Source organism: Amborella trichopoda, chromosome 10 (genome assembly GCF_054954075.1).
Source record: "Amborella trichopoda isolate Santa Cruz 75 chromosome 10, AtrichopodaSantaCruz75HAP2 v2.0, whole genome shotgun sequence".
Taxonomy (NCBI): Eukaryota; Viridiplantae; Streptophyta; class Magnoliopsida; order Amborellales; family Amborellaceae; genus Amborella; species Amborella trichopoda.
The window spans coordinates 1571493-1596755 of NC_142345.1; the positions used below are offsets into that span (position 1 = coordinate 1571493).

General features: G+C 34.9%; 2 protein-coding genes across 4 annotated transcripts in view; one reads left to right on the forward strand and one right to left on the reverse strand.

The window, feature by feature from the left end:
* Positions 1–1801: 1801 nt before the first annotated feature.
* On the forward strand, positions 1802–12495 carry LOC18427972 (putative WRKY transcription factor 57). Of its 2 annotated transcripts, none has more exons than XM_020663516.2 (4): positions 1802–2707; positions 3524–3667; positions 4534–4904; positions 12176–12495. In XM_020663516.2, exons 1-3 carry the CDS (start codon positions 2376–2378, stop codon positions 4874–4876), a joined length of 819 nt encoding a protein of 272 aa, XP_020519175.1. In that variant the 5' UTR covers positions 1802–2375; the 3' UTR covers positions 4877–4904; positions 12176–12495. The 2 variants fall into 2 exon arrangements, with proteins under 2 accessions (XP_020519175.1, XP_006837076.1); XM_006837013.4 differs by lacking the exon at positions 12176–12495 and adding an exon at positions 8261–8535.
* The window catches only part of LOC18427970 (uncharacterized), a 35392-nt gene continuing 22569 nt past the window's right edge, over positions 12441–25263 (reverse strand). The window contains exons 2-3 of one of the 2 annotated variants that reach the window (XM_020663502.2): positions 23023–23596; positions 12441–12458 (exon numbers count right to left, since the gene is read on the reverse strand). In XM_020663502.2, the coding sequence (XP_020519161.1) occupies positions 23027–23596 (570 nt within the window). In that variant the 3' untranslated portion in view covers positions 12441–12458; positions 23023–23026. Of the gene's footprint in view, positions 12459–21819; positions 22373–23022; positions 23597–25263 lie in introns of those variants that run through there. The other variant, XM_006837011.4, reaches the window with a different exon arrangement.

The following is a 25263-nucleotide window of genomic DNA, read 5'->3' on the forward strand; positions in this document are numbered from 1 at the left end:
TGTCGCATTTAAAAGGGAAATGGGAACATATGTATAATACAAAGAAATTTACGCTAATATTTCTTATTTGCTCAAAATTAAAATTTAAACCCATACGTTGTAATTTATGCTCATAAGCTGATTTTTTTTATTTTTCTTTTCATTTTTTTCAAAGTTCCATTGGTTCAAGTTTCAAAATCTAAAACAAAACTGTTAACAAATTGGTTTGGAAATAGAAATTTTGAACCAGCTTTTTATAAATCAGCGGATCGAATTTTGAAATTACGAACTGGTTTGTTTTAGTCTTGGAAGAAGGGATTGATTTAAGTGAGGAGTGGGGTGGAGATTTTGAAATTTCGGACCCAAAAGTCAAATAAACCTATTTGAAATTTGAATTCCCAAACCATTTCATCGATAGTTTCGGCATGGATTTTGAAAATTTGAATCAATCCCATTTTGAAAAAACAAAAAAAACATCAATATGATTATAAATTACAAAATATAGGGATAGATTTTTAATTCCAGAAAAATAGGATGTTAGTATAAATTCTCTTATAATATGTCAAAGACAACTTTATCAAGGAAATAAGGATGCAACCTTATGATGTAGAACTATAGATGCACCTACAAAATTTAGCGGAACATGTAGTGTTAATGTTGAAAAACTCTTTGATTGATCATCTTGACATCGAGATGTATAACCATGAAAAATAAAAAGATTTTCAGTCTCAGAAATAGTGCATTTTACAACATATTATCTACATCGTCCATTTTCAAGATTTTCACATGTTTATAGATCTACTTGATTTTAACCATTTTTTAAATTTTAAATTTTATAATTAGATATAAAAATAGATTTAGAGATAATCTTGAGAACATTTTACATCAAAATTATATAGCATGATAAAATTTGAAAGTGCACCTTACCTCCGGATGCATCCGAATGCCAACTGCACCCTTTTATTAAAGATGTTGTTTCTATGAGGCTTAGCTTTATGATAACAAAGTGAAGCCTCACCTTGAATCTTCATCTGAAAAGCATTATGGGCATAATAAATATCTACGATACTTCTAAAATCAATTTTTGACATTGACTATTAAATTTGAAGCTAAGAAAAGATGTCGATCTTTCGAAATTATAAACATTTATTTTTGAGTAAAATAGGCGGTTTAGATAACATATTACAATATATATTATTTTTAGATTATTCTAATTCGTTCACGACCATAATGTTCAATAGCAAGATGATCGAGTTGAAGATTTTCCAATGCAGAAGTGCAATTTTCATTGAATTTTGTGGATAGGCTTTATCTATTTTGAAAGGGCAGTCTATTTTGATACCCTATCAAAATATTTTCCTCTTATTAATTTCTCTATTATTATCCTAAACTTCCCAAAAATTTAAAAGGAAATTCAACATATTCATTACAAATGGACGTCTCCTCGCCGAGGAATTGCCGAGTAAATCAAACCGCTCAACCCGTTAAAGAAAAAGAAAAAAGAAAAAAAAGCCAATAAAACAATTCAAGAAAATCCACCGTCTGTCCGTACGTGAGTTGACGGTGGCGTTAGCGTTTTGACGAAACTCAAAAAGGAGAAGAAGAAGCCTCAAAAAGTTCAAAGCCCCCTCTCTCTCTCTCCTCTCTTCTTTCTCTCTCTTCTCTCCTCTCTCTTCTTTCTCTCTCTTCTCTTTCACTTCTCTCTTCTTTCTCTTTCACTTCTCTCTTCTTTCTCTCTCTTCTCTTTCACTTCTCTCTTCTTTCTCTCTCTCTTCTCTTTCACTTCTCTCTTCTTTCTCTCTCTCTTCTCTTTCACTTCTCTCTTCTTTCTCTCTCTCTTCTCTTTCACTTCTCTCTTCTTTCTCTCTCTTCTCTTTCACTTCTCTCTTCTTTCCTTTCTCTCGTCTTTCACTTCTCTCTTCTTTCTCTCTCTTCTCTTTCACTTCTCTCTTCTTTTCTCTCTTCTTTCTTTTCTCTCGTCTTTTTCACAGCCTTCGTCTACCCATAAATCAACTGAAGAGCTAAAGTTCGAAACCCCCTCTCTGTCTTCTTTCTCTCTCCTCCTGTTCACACTCTTACCCCTTCGCCTACTCCCCTTAAATCATCGGAAAAGAGCCTTTCGATCGAATTCTACAAAACCCATTTCCCAGATTCCAATTTAACCCCCATTTTTAGCCTGGAATTATTCCTCCAAATCCCCCTGTTCAAGCTTCAAGCCATGAAAAACAGCGGTTCTGATGGCCGGAGAACCACCTTTCTGGCAGTTTCTCCCGGAAGCTTCTTTTCCACATCGAAAAGAGAGAACCCAACCTGTTGATGGATGGTTTTAGTCTGATAATTCCTTTCCTTGAAGGCGCCCCAACTCCTGGTTTTTGCAGAGAAAACACTTTTTCTCCATGGATGAGAAGAAGCCCAATCCGAAATCCACATTTTCAAGTGATTTTTCAAGCTCGGAAACCACCATCGATTCGATGGCCTCGTCTTCGTATCTAATTGGCGATCAAAGTGATGAACTATTGAGTGGTTTTGAGTGGGGCGGATATAGCGGTTTTCAGGCATTTTTGGAAGAGTTTTCAGGCCAAAAGGTGCCGGAAAACCACTCTTGGCCACAATTTCCGGCGACCACCAAACCAGGAGAGGCCTCTACTCCTAATTTATCGGTTTCTTCCTCTTCTAGTGATGATTTGTCCACAAAACCAAGTGATGATACAAAACCAGATCAAAAAAAGTGAGTGGTTTCAAAAAAATATAACTTTTTTTTGGTTTCATCCTATCAAAGATAAATAGAAAAACGTAACATAGAGATAGAAAAAATAGTATCTACCAAGGAAATGATAAATTTATAATTAATAGTGATAATAATAATACTAATTATTGTGACTATATTAGTAACTTTTAAATTATAAATTAATTTATTTGAGGGCTAATATTGATAATTAGTGGTGGTAGCAGTGAGATTAGGAGTCATTATATTTAATAATCCAGATTATAAGAGTGATAATAATAGGTGGTGAATTCATATATGAGGTTCAAATAGCACTAATCTCAAAAGATGTTTATTGATTTCTTTTGTGTTTATTGATCAAATTAATGTAGTGATAAGAGATACAAAATTCAAGTTTTCTTGTTAATATGAGGAATATTTGTTGGTAATTCGTTTCCCTTTTACTGCTTTTTATTGCTATGAAAGTTTAGCAATATTCTTTGCATCCAAACAAACTCTCGCATTGTTATTATTTTTTTCTAAACCTTTGTTAATCATGGATAATATTGAGATTAGTTATGAGTATTTCTTCTAGTTCTACTATTTCGATAATTATCATCGTATTCTTGTTGTTTGGGTGGTTGAAGGTATATGATATTCTGACTTACTCCAGGTTCTCATTGTTGTTGTTATTGTGATTTTTTTTTTTGTTGGTTCGGAGTTCCTATGGGATCCGGTGAATTAGTGCGGGCATGACCGCACCAAAGCTTTGTTGTTGTTATTTTTATTGTTATTATTGGGTTATTCTAGTTAAAAATTGAAAAAATATTGGATTTGTAGGAATAAAGAGAAGAAGAAAGGTCAAAAGAGAATAAGGCAACCAAGGTTTGCTTTCATGACTAAGAGTGAGGTAGATCACTTAGAAGATGGCTATCGCTGGAGAAAATATGGGCAAAAAGCTGTGAAAAATAGTCCATTTCCAAGGTATAATACCTCCCCAATTGCACTCTATATTTCCTCTATTTCTTTAATTTCCCAATGATTTGACTCTTTTCATGTGCAGTTCACACTAAATTGATATTCTCTATGTTGCATTTTCTTAAGAAAATTTCCATTTTATTATTATCATTTCTTAGTTATTGACCATTTTCATGCGTCTTTCACACAGCAAATGGATCTTCTCTGGGCTGTTTCTAGAGGATATTTCATTAATTATTAACATTTCATAATTATTGAGTAGTGCACTAATTTCTTTGTTGGATAACCATTATTTGCAGTTTACTTGTTTTTGCTTTATTTTTTTTTTTGTTAAATTATTTTGTTCTTAAAAAAGGGGTTAGTGGTACCAAGTTCTTGGAACTCATTCATGAGATTGAATGCAGTATTTTGATGTATCATCACAAAGGCTTATATCAATTTATACCAAACTCTTGGCCCAAAACAAAATGAGGTCCACTTAATTATATTCTCGTAATTCTTTTCCTTATCATTAAGTAAGCTAGGCTGTCCCTCACTGTACATTAATTTGTCTCATATCTACGCCATTTCCATTTCGGGCAATAAACCAGTGTTTGAGCTTTCATTCTAGGTCTTATGCTCATTTCACAGACCTATTAACCAGAAAAAATAAATAAATAAATTATAAACCTAGAAAAGGGCAAAAAAAAGAAAAACAGAAACAATGGAGAAAAATCCTATTAATATTTACCATGAAATATCACAGGAGTGCCAAAACACAAACTATACCTACAAGAGGTTAGAAAAAGAAAATTTCTCAAAAAAAAAAAAAAAAAAAAGAAAAAAAAAAAAAAGTAGATAAATCCTATTAATATTACCGATGATTTTCATAGGAGTTACTATCGGTGCACTAATCAGAAGTGCACGGTAAAGAAGCGGGTCGAACGATCCTCCGAAGACCCGAGCATCGTGGTCACAACATATGAAGGCCAACATTGTCACCACACAGTCTCGTTCTCACGTGGGAACCCCGGGCCTCGAGAAGGAGCCTTCCAGGAGCAAATCCCCACCTCTTCTTCGAATCGATATTTCCCACCCATGCAATTCCGGTCGGTGGTGCCGCCACAGGTTCAGCTAGGCCAAGCGGCACGCATATCGAATGATCAAAGTACTGAGATCCAAAACGATGAGGGTTTGTTGGGAGATATCGTGCCCGGATCCATGCGTAGCACGTGAGGCATGAGAGTTGACACCTATATACTCTGTAAGTTCTCAATTTTGTTTAGATTCTTCTTGTTTTCAATCTTCTTCTTCCTCTCTCTCACACACACACAGTGGGAATATGTTCAGACACACACAGTGGGAATATGTTCAGACACACATTTATTGTGAAAATGCAACATGTGCAAGGTCTCTCTCTCACACACAGACTTTTACATTTGAGTTTATTTGAACACAAATGTGTGTGTTCACACAATTGTGTTTCTATTTTCACACATCATTTACAAACCTCTCTCTCTTGACAAATCTCTCTCATTCTCACTCTTGAAGAATCTCCCTCTCTCTCTATCACACACACATTATGAGTGCACAAAATGTGTGTATGTGTTTTGGTATAGAAACCAATTCCAAAGCAATCTGTGTTTTTGAATCCAAAATCCAAAGGCAGCTAAAAACCCTAAAACTAGCCATGGAATGGTGCTACAAGGGAACCACTCTAGACCCCAAAATGAAAGAAAATCCTGAACAAAATAAATAATTAATAATATGAAAATAATGATAAATAACTAATAATTGGATATACAACAAAATAAAAACTAATAAAAATCTCATACTATAAAGATCAAAATATGTAACTACTATTTTTCTATAGTCATCATTATCATCACAGATACTATAAAGAACACAATATTATCTTTTATCTCCAAATACAAACAGCTGGCTCCAAATAAAAGGAGCACGTGAGGAATTATAATATTTTAAGGAGGAAATATTGCTTACGAAACTCTCATACGGATTACGTGACTTTTTTATTCTTTTTTAAATGATGAATTGTGTGACCTTTTTTTTGCTATTTCTGTTTAGGTTCTATGATTTTCTTTGAATCTTATGTGACCTTCTTTCTTTTTTTGAATGCTGGATTATGTGACCTAGAATCTTAACGAAGAAACTACGCGCGCCTGCGGGCGAAAATGGGAAGTGTTTTCGCCCATAGGTTCATCACCGTCCGAAAAAATTAGACGGCATATGTTTTTCGACGCCCATGAATCTAGCAGATTCGTAGCGGTATCGTCACAGACCTAGTAAAAAAATCACGTAGAACCATAACAAGTCCGTGATGGGTCTGTTCAATAAACCGTCATGAATATAGCAAGTCTGTGATGGTGGCGAAACATTGAATACACACATATATATATATGCGTATGTATATGTGTGCATTTGTGCGATATATATATATCTATATGTACGCGCGCACGTGCATGTGAGGGTTTTTATGGGGGTATATGTAGGTGTGTATGTGTGTGGTCGTGCGGGGTTATAGGTATTGGGGTATATGTAGGTGGGTGTACGTGCGCGGTCGTGTGTATGGTGGTTTATGTAGGTGTGTGTGCACGGTCGTGCACGGGTTTTTGTATGAGGGTATATGACCATGACTTCATATAGTCATATGGCCATGACATGTAACATGGGTTGTGATCGGTGCTAAATATATGGGTGTGGTTTCTATAAGGCTGCAGCTTTAAACAATGCAATTATGGCGCACTTCCAAATTTTATCATATGTAATTTTGTTATTAAAATTTTTTAGGATTATCTGAAAATCTATTTTCATATCCAATTATAAAACTTTAAACTTTAAAAATAATTAAAATCAAGTAGATCTATAAACATATGAAAATCTTGAAAATGGATGGTCTAGATAATGTATTGCAAGATGCATTATTTCTAAGACTCAAAATATTTTTTTTTTCATATACATACATCTCGATATTGAAAGGGTTTTTTAATATTAAAACAACTTTTTCCAATAGATTTTTGAAGTGCAATTTTACATTTTAAGGTTGCAACTTTATATAAACTATTATATATATATATATTTGTCATGTCTTAGTGTTTTTTTCTTTTTTCTGGTTTTTTTTGACAAAAACAATAAAAAATCAGTCTCTTTTCTCGATAAGGATTGGACATTATCATAAAACGCGGTTTGTTTTGTCTAGGTATCTTATTTTGTTGTTTTTGATAGAGAGAGGGGGTATTTGTTGTTTTTGTAGAGAAAGAGAGCTAGGGCTTAGGACCACCGTTATCTCAATTATTGTCAATCTTATCCCTCCATTATCTCAATTATTAGCAAACTGATGCCCATAGCCTGTGGCCCTGGTGGAACATCTCTCTCTCTCTTGATCAATTGCAGCCTCTCCCCTATCTCAGAAGATCAATTGGAATTTAATTCTCTCTCCCTAAGTTATTTGAAGTCTATCTCCTTATAAGTTCAATTTGCAGTCTCTCTTTTCCCTTTCTCTCTCTCTATAAAATCATTTGAAGTATCTCTCCCTCATAAGTACAATTCTCATAAGAACGATAGAAGTCTCCCTCTCCAAGTCATCCATGTCATCTCTCCTACTTATAAGATCAATTGAAGTCTTTTTCACGAGGGTTGTAAAAAGATTGTCCTTGTAATATATTATAATTTCTTTTGATAAAACAAGTAGGGGCTTCACATGGAAAACTCAACAAGTAGGGGCTTCACATCGAAAACTCAGCTGGTCCAACTCGGAACCAGCCGGTCAAACTGGAACCGGGAGCTGGCCTATCCAATTTTAGCCAATTTTGGTGGTCTGGCCAGATATTTAAAAAAAGATTTGTTTGTAATTTGTTTTTAAATGTTTTTTATCATTTTGGCAAAGATTAGAAAGTGTTTTGACCCTGAATACTTATTTTTATATTTTTCTTTTTTAAAAAAAAATTTCAAAAATACCATTGGGCACAAATGAATTTTTTAAAATCCATTTTTTTTACTCCTTTTCAACTTCATTCGAATGTACTTTGTTTAATCAAACTTTAAATATATTTTTCATATTTTTTGTGCTTTATTTATATTTTTTAACACTTTTTTGACCGGTCGGGACCTGCTCGATTAGACCAATTGAATCAACAGATTTACCTGTTACTCTGACCTAGCCCTTGACCAGTTCAATTTTTTAAACATCGATCCCCATTGATTCACCCAAAAAATAAAAAAATCTCCCCCTTTTTCTGTCTTAAAATCATTTGAACCCTTTCCCTCTCAAAGAAATCTATGGAAGTCTCTCTCTCTCTATCATAAGATTAATTGAGGCAACTCAACTTTTCAAACAGTTTATGTGGCAGTAGTCCACCTTCCCAAAGAGGAATGCACGGTTATGATGGTATCAAATCTTCTCACCTGCAAGTGCTCCTTTGATTTAATTTTAGTTATTCCTTTCAGTTTTTTCTCCAAACGCTAAAGGCACAAGTCTCTCATATTCCTAGGATGCGAAGGTTTGCTCCATTTCATGAAAGAAACTACATTTTTCCTTTCTCACTCTAACTCATATCTTGATGCCAGGCCTTATTTTCACTCATATTTTTCTATATATGTCAGGGAATGAGATGGGCCTTAGTGAGAGACTCATCTTCACTTCATGGAGAGGGAGATTCTTGTAAGAAAAAGTCTGTTCATATGGATACAAGATTGTTATGTGAGAGAAAATTGGTTGGAGGGATGAGATAGAAACTGCTCCAAAGTAAGAGAGAGAGAGAGATGCATGCACTTTAGAGGTTTATGGAACTAGTATTGCCTAGCATCATTATGTGACCACTGGTTGGGGACCTGAATTTTGAATACAAATTATATGAGCTACCATATCATTCTCTCAATCAAATTTGTGCCCTTTATCTAGTCATGATGTGAAAGATGCCTACTTGTATTGTGGTATGGGATGACCTCATATGAAAGAGAACTTTTTAGAGAGAGAGAGAGAGAGAATACTATAACTTTCAGCCTCCTCAGAGAGAGAGAGAGAGGAAGTTTTGTATCATTGAGTTTGGGTTAGAGAGAGAGTTTTGGATCGTTTTGGGTTAGAGAGAGAGAGAGAGAGAGAGAGAGAGAGTTTTGTATCATTGAGTTTGGGTTAGAGTGAGAGAGAGTCTGTATCATTGAATTTGGGTTAGAGAAAGAGAGAGGGGTTTGAATCATTGAGTTACGGTTTGAGAAAGAGTGTGCGGTTTGTATCATTGAGTTTGGGTTAGAGATTTTTCTCAGATAGACCTTTGTATTATTGAGTTAGGGTTAGTTATTTTCTTTATCTTTGACATGCATGCATACTCTACATTCGAAGGCACGCATGCGCATCCATCCATAAACATGTTTATGATTCATTTTCTCTCTCATAATTTGCTTATCATGTGCCTCTCAGTTGCATGCTACATACATATGCATTCTTACATGTCTCTATCCACATCTATCCATACCTACTACATACATGCATGCATATCCATACACATATATTCTCCAGACATTTAATGCCTTGTAGCTTTCTTTCCTTCTATGGTTATATTCCTCTAGTATAATCATATACGGTACTTTAGAGAGAGAGAGAGAGTAGTTTCTCTCTAATGAGGAGAGAGAATGCGCATGATACACGTGGAGTACAAAAAAATATGAAATAGTTATGGATTTTGACGTGAGAAGAGAGAGGGAGTACATTTTGAAATGGTAGGGTACATTGAGAAAAAGAATTGTGGAGAGAGAAAGAGGAGAATTTTGAAGAGAGAGAGGGAAAAGAGGGACTATATTTAGAAATGGTAGGGTATATTGAGAAATAGAATTGTGGAGAGAGAAAGAGAAAGAGAGAGAGAGAGAGAGAGAGATAGAGGAGAATTTTGAGGAGGAGAGAGAGAGGTGGTGTTATTGGCCTACTGGGCGCTTATATTTGACTGAAGAGGGAGAAAGAGATGCCTTGAGTGCAGTGTTGCTAGTGTATAACTTTTTATTTCGTTAGATGATGATGATGATCATCCCACTCACCATGTCAAATTCAGAGAAGACTGATTTATTCTCAAACTTAACCAACAAAAAGTCCCCCTCATTTGTATATGCCAAGCCATCTCTCTCTCTCCCCCTCTCAAACTCGTAGACCAGACCAAGAAAAATTATTTAGTTTTGGAAAATGGTTTGGTAGGGCTGCGGCCCTATTAAAATAAGTAAAGTCTCACCTTATAACTCATCGAAACTTGTAATTTCAGTATTGAAAAACCTTTACATCGATTATCTTGGCTTGAACACAATAATTGTGAAAAAAATTAAGATTTCAAGCTCTACATATAATGTGTATTGTAACCAATTATTTAGGTCATCCATTTCACCCTTAGAAAAGCATTCATGGAATTATAAGATCTGTACTATTTTTTGAGTTTCAAGTATCATTGTCGGTATTGAAAATTGATTTTAGAGCCTCATGGAAATTTTTTTTTGGCGAAAGTACTTTTGGGACGAGGATTTAAAAAGAGGCTTTATTTTGTTTTTATAAGCCTTATAGAAACTTCATCCTTTAGGTTTTTACTACTAGTACCACTATTTGCAAAACCGACAGGGTCAACGTGGACCAGTATTGGCCAGTTTTGGTGCTCAAGCGAGGTGAGGATTGCTTAGGGACCATGAGGGGTCTGTTATTTTCTCTTGTGCAGGTCCTTGTGGCCACACCAAGGCCAACCATGCTGAAATCTACTCCCTCTTGTGACGGTTGGAACTTGTTGTTGGCAAGAGAATTATGGGATGTGTTCTTATTAAAAGAGATTCATTCAATGTCATTAAATGGCGTAAGCCAAGCAAAGAATTTTTTGGACTCTTCATGGTTTCGAGTTGAAAGTCATAGATCTTTGCTCTACTCTGGGTTTACAAATCTCTTTTTTTCACATTTACCGTGGGGCTAATGGAGCTGCAGATAGCTTAACTAACGAGGATACCTTTCTTTCTGCCTTGTCTATTTATGATGTTCTAATTTATGCATTTTAATGTTATCTTGTTTCAGCCCACCATCAATAAAAGTTCCTAACATTGTCAAAAAAAAAAAAAAAGTTTCAAAAATAAGAAAATATTTTATATTGTATTTTTTTTATTTTTCTAACAATTTGGCAAAGCTTGGAAAGCGTTTTGGCCATGAATATTTATTTTAACATTTGATCTCTTTTTCTGATTTTTTTCTAAAATACTGTTGCTCATAAAATTATTTTTTCACAACATTTTTTTTAACCTCTTGTGGATGTGTTTTTCTTTAATTTTACTTTGAAACATAATTGGCATATTTTTTAGATTTTTCATCATTTTTGTCTAGACCTACTAGAGCCGGGCAACCAGCCTTGGGCGCCGGGTTCGGGTTTTCGTACAATCTCACTAGTGGTCCACTACTAATGTGGCTATTTAATTCGGAAAGTAACTGCAACCTCCCACTACTGGACTCTCTCTCTCATATGACAAGCCCGATGCAGTAAAGATCTATCGTTATCAAACTTTTTGAACTCTCATTCTCAAGTCGAATTCATCTCTCTCTCTCTCTCTCTCTCTCTCTAATTGAGCTGGATTGCACCTGTCATGACCAGAGTTCATGAATTATCCAAAACGTACCTCTATTCTTTCTCCCCTTACCCTTTGCAGATCAAGTATCATAGAACTCTCCACTCACAAAAACCTCTCTCTCTCTCTCTATCACTAGAATACCTGGCTCTTCTCTCATTGTGGATATGAATGCTAAGGCACCATGTCAAATTTATATCAGATTATCAACCAGAATCACTTCCCATCTCTCTCTAGAAATCTCCTCTCACTATGGAAAGGAAAATTGTTTCATGCTGTCTGGATTGCTTGTCTGCAATATGCTTTCCAGAGGTGCGTAGAATCCATCAATGCAAATGGGTGGTCCATTTAAATACAATTGTAACTAACTGATCAGATGGCTTTTAATATAGTTTTTATATTTTATTGTTTTCATATTCATTATTTTCATGTTAAAATTTTTATAATCTCTGAAAATTAAGACCAAATTATATGTAAAAAATATATTTATTATCAAGCCCGCATTTCTACATGCAGGCGAGAACGCATGGAAACCGTTTCCAAGCGAAAATAGAAGCTTAGTCATATCATACAGTCAAATTCATTCTCGACTGCTAACAAAAAATCTCTCTCTCTCTCCTTCACATATTCTCTCTCTCTAAATTTTTTTTTAATAGACAAATTTTTTAAAAAAAAATTATAAATTCATATAAGAGTGAGTATTTTCACTCCCTCCTTATCATTCTAACTGGGGTTTACCTTTTCTCTCTCTAGAAACTCGAAAAAGAGATCTTTCTCTCTCTAAAAAGGACCCACTTTTGATAGGGAATGGGGCACCATACAACTTTTTTGACTATTCAAAACCCCATGCTGTGCTGTGCTGTGGTGATCAATTCATGAGTTGATTGGCCTAAAAATTAAATTATATTAAATATTAAATTAATTGGTTCTCATGTGTGACACCAGGGCTAAATCGTGCCACGTGTTGAGAATCCCCTGGCTGAAGGGATTGCCTATGGAATCAAAGTACGTGTCGCGTTCACCATCGTCCACTTTTCACACGCGTGATACCATGACGTCATCGACCCTACAACCCAGCCGCGATACGCGCCGCAATTCCTCGGCATGAATAGCGGAACGGGGACATCGCCAAAAGGTCGCCAATTCCTCGGCGTCCGCTTGTGTGCGCTTTGAGGGGAGAAATGACTAAAGTGCCCCATTTGTGTTTCTCTCCGTGTCTAAAATGCCCCTGTTTATATAAAAAGGCCGATGTCGTTTCATTACAATTCACGGCTTCAAAAACTACTAACTAATTCAAAAACGGGTAAGGGCATCAAATTAAAAAAAAAAAAACCTCTTTTAGGTTTTGTGCATGTGAATATAGAGTAATTAGAATGGATTTGGGTCTGCTAAAGGTCACAACCTCCATTCTTTTTAATATTTTCAAAAAATTGGTTTTTTTTTAAAAAAATAGGTAGGAGCATGTAATTCTCATTGATCTACCCCATAAAAGAAACAAAATAATAGAGAGCATAGGAACATTGTTTTTTTAAAAAAAAGTCTATATAAGGATAGTACATTGATCTACCCCCGAAAAGAAAGAAAATAATATAAAGTATGGGAACATTGTTTTTTTTTGGAAAAAGTCTACATAACGATACTACTTGTAGAACTACATATGCCTCTCAAAAATCCATTGGAAAATGTACTTTTAATGTTGAAAAACCCTTTGATTGATCATCTCGACATCGAGATGTATGACCATGAAAAATAAAAAAGATTTTAAGTGTAAAAAATAATGCATTTTACAACATATTATCTACACCGTCTATTTTCAAGATTTTCATATGTTCATAGATCTACTTGATTTTAACCATTTTTTAAATTTAAAATTTTATAATTAGATATAAAAATAGATTTTGAGATAATCCTAAAAACATTTTACATCAAAATTATATACCATGATAAAATTTGTAGGTGTCACCTTACCTCTACACCTACGGATGCATCCGTGTGCCAACTGTATCCTTGTTTTTTATTTTGAAGAATTGAATCTTTTTAAAATAGACATAAAAATAAAAATTAAAAGGATAATTGAGAGAATAGGGAGATTTTAGAGATTCTTCATTCGAAATTCTAAATTTCAAGTCAAATCAGCAATTTTGAAATGATTGGTAGAAATGTTTGAAAGGGACAATGACTAAGCTGGGTCTTGTCCTGACCCTACTGGGTCGTGTTCGACCCGATCCCTTTAGATATATGAAGGGGAACCCCACCAAAAGACAACCTTATAAAGAGAAAACATTGAATCAAATGGAGGACCCGTTGCAATATAAATAAAGGAAATTTGACATTTATGAAATATTAATATTTGAGCTCTCATTTATATATCTTTTGTATGGCGTGTTTGTTTGGCCAAAGTTTCAGCTTCAAATATTTCGGCTCAATAGAGTGCATGGAATAGACGGATTCCATTTTATTTTGGAAAATATTTTATAGTGTTGCAGCCCTATCAAAATAAATAAAGCATCACTTCAAAATTCACCACAAATTGCAGTTTTGGTGTTGAAAAACTTTCAAATCGTTCATCTCAACCTACCTTTATAGTTATGAAAAAAATAGGATTTTAAATACTGTATATTGTAATACCTTATCTAGACAGTACATTTCGCCTTAAAAATAAGTATTCATAGACTTACAAGACATGTATCATTTTTTTTATCTTCAAATTTTTATAGTCACTATTGAAAATTGATTTTAGAGCCATCACAAAGATTTTCAATATCCAAAATGCTTTCAAGATAAGAATTTGAGGTGAGGTTTTATTTTGTTTTTTATAAAACCTAGGCGTTATAGAAATTGTATAAAACCTAGGCGTTACAGATGGTATTGAATTCCTTGAGTACCAGATTCCACATTTTGAGCAAAGCTTTAGTGATTGCATCTAGGGATTCATTGTATTGAAGGTTCATTGCATCCACAATCTGTTCCCACTTCTGTCTGTCGAATGCAATATCAGGTAGCTAATAAATTTACCCAATTCACACCATTTTTTAAGCTTTAAATTTCATATTTCAGGTGGCAAAACAAAAAATTTTTGTCATCATAAGAGTTTTCTGCATAGGAATTGCATCTACCAGCAAGCTCGAATTTTATCGTTTAAGGTGGACAACTTATGCAAACCGAGTGCACGCTCACACACCACACATTATATACACATGCACATACATACAAATACACACTCACACGCACACGCACACATACATATGAGTAACTTTTTGTTATATTTCGTTCATGACTCGTCAACATCCGTACACAAATGCAGATAAGTAAATTCCCATAGTATTTCATTCGTGACTCATCGACATCCATCCATTACACAACCGATAGTATTTGAATTGTAATATTTTTCTTATAAATCAAATTTATCTGAAATTTCAAGAGTAAGTATATATCTAACCATCTTGCACTAAAAAAAAATCAAAATAAAAAAATGCTTGTTAAAAAATAAAATGACCAAATCACCCTTAAAATATTCATAGGGGTAATTTGATTATTTGATTTATTTTTGTGTTTTATTTATGTGTGCTTAATATGCCCATAACATTTAAAGTTAATTTGATTTTTAAAAATTATTAAAATTCAAACATTACTAAACAATTATAATTATCTGATAGACTTGGATGATGATAAGTATAAACAAAATAATGTATTAAGTTTTTTAAGTATTTTCCCTCTCTCTTTATATATACCCATTCAAATAACAAGTTGGCATGCATTTCCAACTCCAATAAGAGATGTGCATCAAATTAAATAAAGTTGATACTTGTACTGTTACTATCAACTTGATGTTGACGGATCCCCGTTTGCACGTTGAGATTTTGTAATATGACAATTTGTACTTTCAACTCTCAGTGGGTTCTTCTGGTTATTTTGAACAGTTCCAAATAAGAAAATGTCTCAAATTTCAATTGACAGAATAATGTGATTTTTTTCGGAGAAAAAATGAACGAAAATTGATATGATACTCAAAGGAAAGCCTATAATATTAAGTAAAACTAGATAAATACCCAATAAGAAGAAAATTAAAATCCTGCTAAAATATTTTAGAGTAACAATTCAAGGTGCGGAATTTATATTTGTGGAATTCATAGAATATAAACCAATGGTTTAAAAAGCGGATAGGTGACCCCGATCGGGCACCTCAAAAACCGATTTGGATCGGCGAATCGGTGATCCGGATTGGGAATCGGATAAATCGGTCATATTAAAGCTTTAAAAAAATCCAAAAAATTATTAAAATTCATTATAAATATTGTTTTTCAAGAATTCAATAAAAAATGAGGGTACTTCATTAAGAATTTTCATTTCTTTGCATGAATATGCGAATATTGATATGTTCTTTCCCTGCATGAACTACTATTTACCATTTAATTTACGTCACACAAAAAGATAAACATAGAATTATCATGAAATAAATATATCAACATACATGGACGACAATAAAGCATACAATTAGTAACATATGATCTAAAAATAAAATGACAAACGACGATGTTCTTCTTCTTGGTCACGCTGGTGCTATTGATTGAATTCGTTTGACAATTCATTGATTCGATCTAAAAACGAATCATCGATATTAGCAGGCATCTGACTATATCCAAATCCCTGAGTATTAGTGTTTTGTTGTGTTCCCAATCCAAAATCCCCCCAAGCTTGTCCATCTTTCATGCTCACCTACACTATCGTGCTCATCCCTACTATGTTGCTGTTGGGACTCGATATGTGAATAATATGGCTTGGATAGGGTGGCTTCGGAATCATCTCTCTCATTTTCCCTTAGACCCCCTTCCCGCTCTCGCTCATTAGGTGCAATATCAGCGACATCTCCAACGATTTGTGGATACATTGGCTAATTGCTTCCTCTTTCATGCTGCTCATCACCTTCTTCATGATCTTCCTCACCGATAGTCTCAAGGAACGCTCTCTTGTGCAACACTGGCTCCTCCTCTTTTACTACCCATTGCTCTGCTGTGTCTGTGACAAATATTGTGTCTAAGTCTATCGACCTATAATCTTCAAGCTTCCTTCTTATTTGTCGCTCTCGGAGGTTTAAGTTGTAATGAACGTAGACTAGTTTATGAAGCGAGTTGATTTCTCTTAGTAGTGTGCAACCATTGGAACGTACTATAGTTGCGCTCACAGCCAGTAGCAGAACATGTCTGGGAAAGCACCTTGATTGCTATCCTCTTCAGGTGAGGTGCATCAGTACCATATCTCCAAGCATTCAGATGTATTAAAATGCAAAAAGCATTGTAAGGGCAAGAACAATTCATAAGATTAAATATATAAATGAACAAAATATTAGCTAGGGGATAACCTGGATCCATCTTAGTTCTAGAATTCCTGACAAATCTAATTCCGAATGATCCTATAACATCTCTATACATAGCAAGCTAAAACAAATATATTTCGTTTTAGTGCATTATTCCTCACAAATATAACAACTCAATAAAGTTCTTACCCAAACATTAAATAATACATCTTGTATTGCTGCTACTTGGTTTCATTGGCTTCTCTCCAACCTTGCAATAATGTATCTGACCCCTTCCATAATCTTGTAGGGATGTTCAGGTGTCAAATAGAAAAATTTTGGGTTGAAGTAGTAACTTAATAAATATATAGATAGAAAAATGTCATTTACAATTTCATAAAAAAAATGATTTAAAATAAAACATTCTTATGATATAAATATATATTTACCAGCATAATGAATTGAACGTCCAAATTTGGTGTTCCACCTCCGTTCTATAATCTCGATCACTTTGCTAGCAAAACTACACTTCTTCCCAATAACTGATTTCGCTCTTTCGATACCTTCATAAAGGATTCTCATGGTAGCTTTCTTATCAGCATCTACCATTCTTAATACCGTGACCAAAGGGGCAGTGGCTTCTACGACACTGGAACATCGAGACCAGAACCTCCTATTTGAGACTATGCCGTCCACTTTTATACCGGTACTGGACTTCGAGAGGCAGTCATTAACCACTCTTCACAAGTAAACAATCTCTTTAAGGCACCTTCAGATTCTCGAATGGAGTCTACAACTAAGTAATTGGTCACAAAGCAGGTTATGGCAAGCCTGATTATCTCTTTTTTCTTAAAGTGTTCTCTAAACAGAAATAATATTTTAGAGTGGTTGTATATAAATCTCGACACCAACCTTGCTTCCTCTAGAGTTTCCTTCACAATTTTGATCTCACCGATCTTCTCTAACATAAGATTGATGCTGTGTGCAGCACATGGGGTCCATACTAAATGTTTCCTCTTCTCCATCAACTTGTTGCCTGCAAAAACACATGCACGCGCATTGCCCGTAATAAACTGGACTACATGCTTATCTCCTACCTCTTCCATTATCTGATCATATAGTCGTACGTAGAAGTTTGCATCCTTCTTCGTTCTTGATACGTCTTTGCTAGACAAAAGCTGTACCTTTTGGGGAATAGGCTAAGAAGTTTAAAAACTTTTTTTTGCTAACTTTATTCAACCAACCATCACTCATGAGAGTAATGCCTATATTTGGCCAACTCTGTTTATATTCTTCAATCCACTTTGTAACTTCCTTCACCTCTTCATCTAATATTGGCTCACTGAGCTCATATGCCGCCGAGGGTTTTACCCTGGGCCCGGCTCTTTGGATTGCACTGACCATAGGTGAAAAATATGGGCTATTGGGCATCAAAGGGAATCCCTTTATCGTCGAACCATTTACCAACATATTTCCCCAACATGTTTCTTGTACCTTTAACCATGCCTTTTAGAGTCATCTGTTGTGACTTAGGCTTTGAGAGAAATGGGTCTATACAACCATGACCTTCAATACTGGCACTCCTAGATAAGTTAGGAACTATTTCTTCAACGTTTAATTCTTGTTGATACATACTGCCACCAACCCCTCCATATATATTTGAGCTAGGCCTGCCATACATGCTCGACCTAGGCCCGCCATGCATGTCTAAGCTGGGCCCGCCATACATGTCTGAGCTAGACCCATCATGCATGTCTGAGCTAGACCCACCGAGCATTCTGAACCCACGTTCCCTCTGATAATGTTTATGTAAACTCATTCTTGTGGCCATGTCCAGCTTATTATTATATTGCTCTTCTGTATCATTCCTAATTGATGGCGTATAGAAACTATCTCATCATTCATCCTATGTTTGGCAATTTTTTTACCTTTGTTAGCATTAAGAAATACCGCCATCTATTTTTTTACATTACTAGGAACACTACTGCATGCAAAAACATCTCCCTTAACCCCTGCCAAGTGTTGCTTGAACCTATGTACCCCACTACTTATCACTCTTTAGCGGTAATTACAAATAATTTTATCTTTTTTGTTGGGATCTAATCTAACCCCATGTTGCCATGCAGGGTCTTCTGCAGATCTTGACATAATTCAACTGTTTTAATATGTAAAAAGTTAAAAATTAACCTGACAGTTCAACAAGAAAAATAATCACCATGTGTAATGATAATATGTTGGGGTAGTTCATGTAGTTATATTTGTTGTTATTTGTTATTGCAAAATACTTATATTGACAATATTATTTTTGTACAAATCAATTACAAACATACATGATAATATAATACAAAATGCAAGCTCCAAACATGGCTACAACTCAATTATCCAGAACATATATTTTTTGCATTAAAAAATTAATAATAAAATGGAAAAAATGCAGTCACAATTTTTTTACAATGATATTCACTTTAATTCCTCACGATAATACAATTTAACATCACGTATTTTTTGCTTTCAAAATTTTAAAAATTGGAAATACATTTTAAATGCAAAACTACATTAAAAATATAATACAGTTTCGTATTAGAATTTAGAAATATAATAACATGGCATAAATATTCTATCAACATACAATTTTTTTAACAAAAACTTTAAAAATAAAAATTAAAAATATGGTTTAATACCTCATGATAATCAAAACCTGGTCACTATTTTTCACATCTTTTCGAAAATCACGATTTAAAAAAAAAAATCGATCATGTACTTAAAAAAAAAAAACAATTCTTCACAAAGCCACCTAACATAAGTCATTCCAACTCAAAAATGCATTAACAACAAATTAAAAAAATACAGTTTTGCATTAAAAATATAATAACATGCATTTTTTTACATAAATAATCTATCAACATACAATTTTTTCAACATAAACTTTAACAATAAAAATTTAAAATATGGTTTAATACCTCATGATAATCAAAACCTTGACACGATTATCACATCTTTTCGGAAAATCTTCATTTTTCAAAAAATTCGATCATGGATAAAAAAAAAAAGTACAACAAATTTTCAAGAAATTCGATCATGAGTTACAAAAAAAAAATTCGATCATGGATTACAAAAAAAAAAACCACAAATTTTCAAAAAATTCGATCATGGATTACAAAAAACTCGCTCATGTACAACAAAAAATTCGATCATGGATTATGGATTATAAAAAATTCGATCATGGGTTACAAAAAATTCGATCAGAGATTATGGATTACAAGAAATTCGATTATGGATTACAAAAAATTCGATCATGGATTACAAATCATGGATTACAAAAAATTCGATCATGGATTACAAAAAATTCGATCATGAATTACAAAATAAAAAAAAAAATCCAATAAATTCGATCATGGATTACAATAAATAAATAAATTTTTAAAAAATTCGACCATGGATTACAAAAAAAAAAACAATTTGATCATGGATTACAAAAAACTCGATCATGGATTACCAAAAAAAAAAAAAATCTATTCTTCACAGAGCCACCTTACATCAGCCATTTTAACTCAAAAATCCACCTCCAAGCGAATAAATTACATCCAATTGAGTACAATTTTTGATAAACAACAATATAAGGAATTAAAACCCTAAATTATAAACACACTATCATCAATAAATCAAATCAAATAGATTAAATTGAGCAAAAAAAAAAAAAAAACGTTGTTCTTCACAAACAACAGTCATTGAATCTAAAAAATGAAGCTCAAATTGAATAAATAAAATCAAATTGAATACATCTGATTATAAACAAAACTATAACGATTAAAAACCCTAGAAATCTAACACATTATTTGTAATATATCGTGAACAAAAAATTGAAAGGCGGAAAAAAAAAAAAAAAAACAACAAATTTTTTTTTACAAACATCACTGTGTTCATCTAAAAAATTAAGTTGTAATTGAACAAATTAAATAAACTTGAATATGTTAAATGATAAAAGACACAATAAAGATTAAAAACCCTACAAATGTAACTCATTATTTTCAAAATATGCAATGAAATTGATCATATGGCGAAAAAAAAAAAAAAAACCCAAAGTTTCTTACTTGGTTTCGTGAACCCAAGCCTTCAATCTCCAAATTACTCTGTTTTTCTCAACGATTATCACAAATTCGTAACAGAATTTTTTGATGAACAACTTTACGATCAAAATGCTGACAAATTTTCACAGATTCATGCCCTATTTGGCATAAAACACAAGGAAAGACGAAAACCCTAAAAACACAACTTTCATGATCCAAAAACACGAAATTTCTCCACCATTTAATCCATGAAAAGGCTGAAAAAAGCTACATAAAGCCTGCATATTCGATCACATGGCAAAAAAATGACAAATGTGGAAAAATCCCGTGAAGAACACTGTGCAACCCGTGTTCTTCACAGGACTCGCCAATTCCGTACAGTAAATCGGCGAGTCACTGTACAGAATCGCTCGGTTCTCTTTGGAACGGTGCGATTCCGTATAATTTGCCGGAATCGACACGTCCAATGCCAATTCTCGAGTCGAACCGAGCGAGACCGGTTCGACTCGACGTTTTTTAAATCACTGATATAAACTGATTTGGAATAAGAAAAAAGAAAAAGAAAAGATAATAAACTTTTCATTAACCCATATATATATTGAATTTAGCAAATCCACAATTTATAAACAAATGAGCCAAACAAGAAATTGGTATATTCCGGATTCCGATCAGGCTCTCTTCAAACAACAATTTAGCCAATATCCGAGTTCACGAATTCATATTGAAGATATAAATCCAAAAACAGGATTTCTATTTCCATGGAGGCATTCATGCATTAAAGCACTTAAAAACCAAGTTGAGATAAAATGCATATAAATAACTTCTAATTTGACCAACTTAATCATCCCAACAAAAATTAGGTAATACAAAGCCATCTAGAAACTACAAAAAAAACCTAGAATTTGGCAAAGTTTCACAATGCCTTGAGGAAGAGGTTTATATTCTCCAAAATTCTACATATGACTGTCAGAATCAACAGGCCAGTTTTTGCCAAAGGCTTTTGCAATTGAGTGTTCATGGTAACCTTGTCCCCAAGCCCTATTTTATAATAGAAAATAGACAATATAGATCTTCTCTCCTCTATTGCAACCATTGTATGCTATGTTATTTGCAATGATGTGTTGAGAGTCATAGAGCAAGAGATAAACCCCTGGCCAATGAAGTCTTTGTGATCCTTATAATTTTATTGCACATCGATGACACAAAAGAGGACAAATGGAAGGAAATAATGCCAATGAAAAGCATATAGATGCATCCCCCTTTGTATTGAAGGATTTATGACCTAAACACATTATCAAATCACCTCATATCCATTTCTCCCTCAAATCTATGTATTTGAAGTTCCAAAGATGGTGTAAACCTGCTGACAATCCTTAAATATTTGCAATGGAAGGTCGAAAAAAGATTACAAATAGGCCATTATTAAGGCTCGAAATTCAACTTTCCTCTTATCTACATATGACGACAATATCGGTCCAGAATTCATCTCAAAGATGGATTTGGAAGGTGCACCCACTAAACTAGGTGTGTGTCTAAATGCACCTAAAAACCCTATCCTATAATAAAATTGTCTACCTTTGGTAAAAAAAATATAACAATCACTCTTTTAGCCATCGGATTACAAATAGGATGGCAAGGACATGTGCCCCGTCTTCAAAGAAAAAGAATTTTTACCTCAGCCTTTACACAAAGAACAGACACATCCCCAAACTGTCTGATTTCACATTCGACGCCTAGGGGTGATTGTGAATTTTCCGTACCAAAGGTGAGCCATCATATAGCCTACAATCCCCAAGGCTATTGCATATTAAAAAAACCATAAGAAAACGAAAGGACATGATAATCTGCCAAAATAAATCAATAAGACCCTCGTCTTAAATAATTGATATTGACAAGTTAAGGGTGATTTTAGATGATTTTATAAAGGGCACAGTTTATATAATGCAACAACCTTACTTCTACAACCTTACTTGTAGAAGTATGATTGTGATCTTCGACGCCACTGCCCATTTAATTGGACTGCACAGATTGAGCATGCTCGGACTTCATTTTCAGAAATATCCAGTCTCTCTCTCTCTTTCTCTCTCTCTCTCTCTGCTAGAGATACATTAGCTTTTCCCAGCTCCAAATATCCACAATTGAATTATCAGAAAGTTATCATGCACAAAGCCTGCTAAAGAAGAGTACCTTATGCATAATACCTGTCAATATCCAAGCCGAAACCCCAGCCCTAGAAGTTACTCCCAACCCTTAAAAGTTACTGCTACCCACCCACCCACCCACCCACACACACACACACACACAACCAAAACCCAAATAACGCCCATGCACCCTGAGCAACAAAATATGTTCCTCTCAGAAGGGACAGAATTAGGGAATGGAGAGGGCCATCATAAAGGCATTTTCTCAGAAAGAGAGAGAGAGATTCTAACCTCATCATGCCCCTGTAACATTCTTCCCGCCAGCCTTCTTGACCTGCGCAGCATGCCTCTTCCCCTCAAGGTGAAACTTGAACACTGTCTCACTATTGCATACTGTGCCACAGAGTGTGCACACCCTCACCGCGTCTGCCGCTGCTCCCCCATCCAAAACCTTCTTCTTCTTTGTCTCGACATCCTCCAAAATCGCCGCCTTCTTCTTCCTCTTCTTCTCTGCATTCTGAGACTCGACCTTTGGTGCCGGTATTTCAGGTGTTTTCACCGTCGGATTCTTAGGACCCACTTGTGGGGTTGGTTCCACTTTCTCTTTTGGGGCCTTTTCAGGTGCTTTGTTTGCATTGTTTGCCATTTCCTCAAGTTGCTTGAGCTTGTTTTGGTGTTTCCTTCCACTTTTGTGCTTATCAAGCACATCCTTACTGTTACAGTCGATCTTGCAGACAGCACACCAAGCTGATTGGACCACCTTTGTTTTCTTCATTTTCTTGGGGAATCCTCTGCCGTTGATGACGGAACTAGGCCGGTTCCATGCCAGAGGGTTGAAGTTTGGCCCATTTGAGGGTCTCATAGCCTGCAAAAGCAAAGCCAGATCTCATAAGTCTCCTTCTCTTTTTATTGGTTTTTCCCTGTATTTTATCCAATTGAGGGAAACCAAATGCCAGGACATAAGCTGAGCAACCTTAGAGCCCCTGAGCCTTACAGCCAGCTCTCTCTCTCTTTCTCTCTCTCTCTCTCTCTCTCTGATTTTGCATAACTACATACACTAGATAAGCAGACCTTCCATCCCCCCTCACAGTGAGCCCCCTTTGAAATCCAAATCCACCCATTTTAATATAGCTAAAGTCTTTTTTTTATAGTTTAATATAGCTAAAAGATTTATAGAAACCACCTTCTATTCCCCTTAAGCTGCAAACATACACCCCAACTCCCTTCAAAGATCTAGATCGTAGGAGCAAAAATAGCCTACAATGAGACAGAACTCGGTATGCTAAAAACAAAGAACCATGCCCCCTGCCTCACCTTTTAGGAAAAGGCTAAACCTCTTTGGCTTAGAGGTAAGGGCACACAGACCACAGAATTATCACAGGTTCTAGTCCTAGCTCGCCCACCCAACAAAGATGGCAGAAAAAGTGAATTTGTAGGACCCACAAAGGATTTCATAATTTAAAGACCTCACAAGAGAATTCATAATTTAGCAAGTCTAAAAACTCTCTATAAAAAATTCATCATCATCATCATCATCCGAGCTTATCCCAATTATTTAGGATTGGCTACACGAATCTTGTTTTCTCATTCTACTCTACCAAGAGTCATACCCTCAACCAGACCATAAATCACCGTATCACTTCTCAATACCATCCATATCCTTTTGGGCCTTCCCCTTGCTCTTTTAGAACCTTCCCCTTGAACCAAAATGCCCCTCCTAACTAGCGTCGTATTAAGTCTACGCTACAAATGGCCAGCCAACCAAAGTATACTTTCCCCATCTTATAGCATATTGGAGCCACCATTAAGTTCCCCCGGATGTATTCATTCCACATTTTATACTTTCTTGTTTTGCCACTCATCCATCTCAACATCCTTATCTCAGCTACACTCAACCTATGGACACATTATTTCTTGACCGCCCAACATTCCATCCCATAGAGCATGGCTAGTCTTACAACCATCCTATAAAACTTCCCTTTCAGTTTCATTAGTACGCGATGATCATATAAAACTCTGCATACACATCTCCATTTCACGCTCCCCAGCTTTATTCTTAAGCAGCACATCTTCCTCAATCTCCCCATTCTCCTGGATTGTCAACAAAAGATATCGAAAATAATCCCTTTTAGACGGCCTGATCTACAAGAGCCCAATCTAACATGACACCAGAAACAGTTAAAGATACAATGCAGAAGTGGGTTAGGTGGACTTCTTAATGTGTTTTGATATTGCCTCTATGCAATATGTGAAACTTGATGAGGTAAAGGCAATGGGTATTAGAACTTAGAACAGAGAAGCCTAGCATTTAACTGATGGCTATATACATTTGAAGATTGGTTGAGTATCTTCAAAGAAAACGTTAGGGGCTTCTTCTCTGCATTGAAACTCTAAGGAATCAGTTTTTGGAATGCAATGATTAAGCAGATGATTACTAGTTTGGAAGGATACAGGATGCAGTATAGAGTGCTTTTCTTTGAGTATCGCAGAATAGATTTTACAAAGAGTTTCAATGGACATGAGAAAACCACG

What these genes read in the sequence shown, in the direction of transcription:
- LOC18427972 (XM_020663516.2), top strand. Translation starts at nt 2,376, where the DNA reads ATGGATGAGAAGAAGCCCAATCCGAAATCCACATTTTCAAGTGATTTT. An exon ending in ACAAAACCAGATCAAAAAAA is followed by an intron (nt 2,708 to 3,523) that starts GTGAGTGGTTTC and finishes TTGGATTTGTAG; the next exon opens with GAATAAAGAGAAGAAGAAAG. An exon ending in AAAAATAGTCCATTTCCAAG is followed by an intron (nt 3,668 to 4,533) that starts GTATAATACCTC and finishes TGATTTTCATAG; the next exon opens with GAGTTACTATCGGTGCACTA.